General features: G+C 31.2%; 1 protein-coding gene across 1 annotated transcript; it reads left to right on the top strand.

The window, feature by feature from the left end:
• The first annotated feature begins 1546 nt into the window (after positions 1-1546).
• LOC103307705 (protein ALP1-like) lies at positions 1547-2386 on the top strand. The gene has a single exon (XM_008179936.1). The coding sequence runs from the start codon at positions 1547-1549 to the stop codon at positions 2384-2386; it is 840 nt and encodes a 279-aa protein (XP_008178158.1).
• Positions 2387-2952: the final 566 nt, after the last annotated feature.

Here is a 2952-nt window from a genome sequence, read left to right as displayed (position 1 = left end):
ATCGTTGGTGCATTGGGGAGGTCAAAATTTAAAATTCCCAGTACTTTTCAAAAGCGCCAAGAAAAACAAAAAAAAAAATTAAGGAAAAACGGGAATTTTTACGCAAAATTGAATTAGGTTTTTGGTGTAACTTTAAAATAAATGACCGTAAATACATGAAATTTTCACTGGTTGTTTATATTTGCATTTTCTATACACCATACAATTTTGAAAAAATTTTGACTCTTTTTGAGCTGTTCGCGGACATTTTCATTTTTCAATTTTTTTAGTTTTTTTTTTCTATAAATATCAATAAAGTTTTATCCGTTGGGCCAAAAAGTGTAAAAATTTAATACAAGGCTCCTGATATATTGTTACAATAGCAGTTGAAAAATATTTAAAATACATAGGCACAATTTTTTTTTATAAGCATTTAAAGATCGAATTTTGACAATATTTATCAAAATCTTGAAAATTATCAATCATTGTAATTAATAAATTATAAAATGTTCAGTTTTTATAGCTAAGAATTGCAAATTTAAAACAAAGGTTCTCATAAATAGTTCATACTGTAACAAATATTTATGTTAGAATTTTTCCTAAAACATTTTCTCAATAATTTGACTATTTTTATAGCCTTGATAAATTATTCCATATTTCTAATTTTTTTTTTTAAATTATCCTCGATAAAATCTTTTTCATTTAGTAAAAAATCTTGAAAATGTAATGCTAGGTTCCTTATAATTTTCATTAATGGAAGATTAAAAATAGCCTCAATTATTTGTTATATGCTTATAAAGTTCAAACGTTGACAAAATACATCAAAATTTCGAAAATTTTCAAACTATTTTAGAAATTCATAAAAGTTTTTCTTTTCATAACTAACATCAGATATTTGAATGTACCTCTATCAAACTGAAAAATTTTACCGGAAAGTCACGTTATTTAAAGCTGAGAGATATTTTCGATCTTTGTTAATTTTTTTTGAACTATTAAATTTGATTATTTATACAAGTACCTATGCTATGCTTAGCCTAGTAGGCTACAACGTATCTACTCAGAATATTTTTTCGTATACCTACAATGATTTATCAATGTAATAAATTCAGGTATAACACATGCAGTACAACGACATGCTGGATACCTACTGAACAGCAGAGCGGTGCACACTTGTCCACCATTTTTATATTGTATTAGGTTCTTACTTAATTTATAGACTTATTGATTTATTAATATTATTATATTAAGTTTAAATATATGACTTGTTTCATTATTAATTTGTTTACTTGCATATTGTTGTAAGTACAAGGTAGTAGGTACTACATTTTTAAGTATATTTGCGCGTTTTCCCCTTATACTTAGGTAAATATCATAATATTAAATATATGCAACTGCCAACTGACGTGCAAACCGTCAGGACGGCCCTGGGAGAGGAGAAAGAGGTGTAACTTGGATTGTTTAAGACTATTTACATTTTTGAGAAAAGGCCCCATTTTATATCAAATTAATTTCTTTCAGGTATTTGGCCACTGGTGATTCGCTAAAGACGATTTCGTTTAGTTATCGCATGGGGCATAGTACTGTTTACCAGATCGTACGAGAAACATGTAAGATTATTTCTGAAAATCTTATGAACGAATTGATGCGTACTCCGACAGAAGAAATGTGGAAGAAAATCGCTAATGATTTTTTTCGTATGTGGAATTTTCCCAACTGTATAGGAGCTATGGATGGGAAACATGTTACCATCCAGGCCCCTCCAAATACTGGATCGATGTTCTTTAATTACAAAAAGACGTTCTCTATTGTTTTGTTGGCTCTTGTAGACGCTCACTGTAACATTATTGCTGTCCATGTAGGAGCGTACGGAAAGAGTAGTGATGGGGGAGTTTTTGCTAATTCAAGTTTAGGCAAAGCACTTCAAAGTGGTTCATTGAATGTTCCAGAAAATTCTACCATACCTAACACAGATATTCAAGTACCCTATGTTATTGTAGCTGACGAGGCATTTCCTCTAAAGAATTACTTAATGCGACCTTATCCAGGAAATAATTTGGATGATCGAAAGCGTAACTTCAATTATCGTTTGAGCCGTGCCAGGAGGATATCGGAAAACACATTCGGTATTTTGACACAAAAGTTTAGACTTTACAATAGGCGGATTCAGGCGTGCCCAAAACACGTAGATTACATAATTTTGGCTACTTGCTTGCTACATAATTTTATAAAAAAATATTATTCGTGTACGTATAACTACGTAAATCAGCAAGTGGATTTCAAAAGTAGGGGTAATACACTACAAAATTTACATTTGCAAGGAGGAAACGCAACTACAGATGCATTTCGTACAAGGGAAATATTTACGGAATACTTCAATTCTGAAGCTGGTTCTCTTACTTGGATATGAAATACGTATATATAAGATAATGTTTATAGTACCTACATGGTTATATACTACATAGTATGAAATAATATACGTTATAACCTCAATTCATAATTATATTGTTATTCACTTATTATACTTTTTATTATTCTACTTATTCATAATATAATGTACCCGTATGTACCTAATATTGTAATATTAAAATTAATAATAAAATAAAATAATAACTTATTATTTTATTTCTTACCAGTTGTTTCCATTTCCTCTACTATTTTTGCCCATATGGTATTCTTGAAGTCCGTATCCATAATACTTGGGATGTGATAAATCGTATAGTACGGAATATCTTCGCACTAACCGAATGAGTTTTTCGTCATTCATTTTTGTGCTGCGATAGAAAACGATGACCGTGAAATATGAAAAATATCGAACGCAAGTAATCGGACGCGCACGGTGTGATGACGGCGACAACACTGTTTGCGTCGTGACGGTCACGCGCCGGACGAGTGAGAACATCATGCTTATCTTTCCTTTAAGAATATTATTAAACTCACCGGGGGAATCCCGGCACGGTCACGGCACTGTCACGT

The sequence above is a fragment of the Acyrthosiphon pisum genome, unplaced genomic scaffold (assembly GCF_005508785.2).
Source record: "Acyrthosiphon pisum isolate AL4f unplaced genomic scaffold, pea_aphid_22Mar2018_4r6ur Scaffold_21537;HRSCAF=24198, whole genome shotgun sequence".
Classification (NCBI taxonomy): Eukaryota; Metazoa; Arthropoda; class Insecta; order Hemiptera; family Aphididae; genus Acyrthosiphon; species Acyrthosiphon pisum.
Note: the sequence above shows the minus strand (reverse complement) of the source record. Positions and strands in the feature narration are given on the sequence as shown.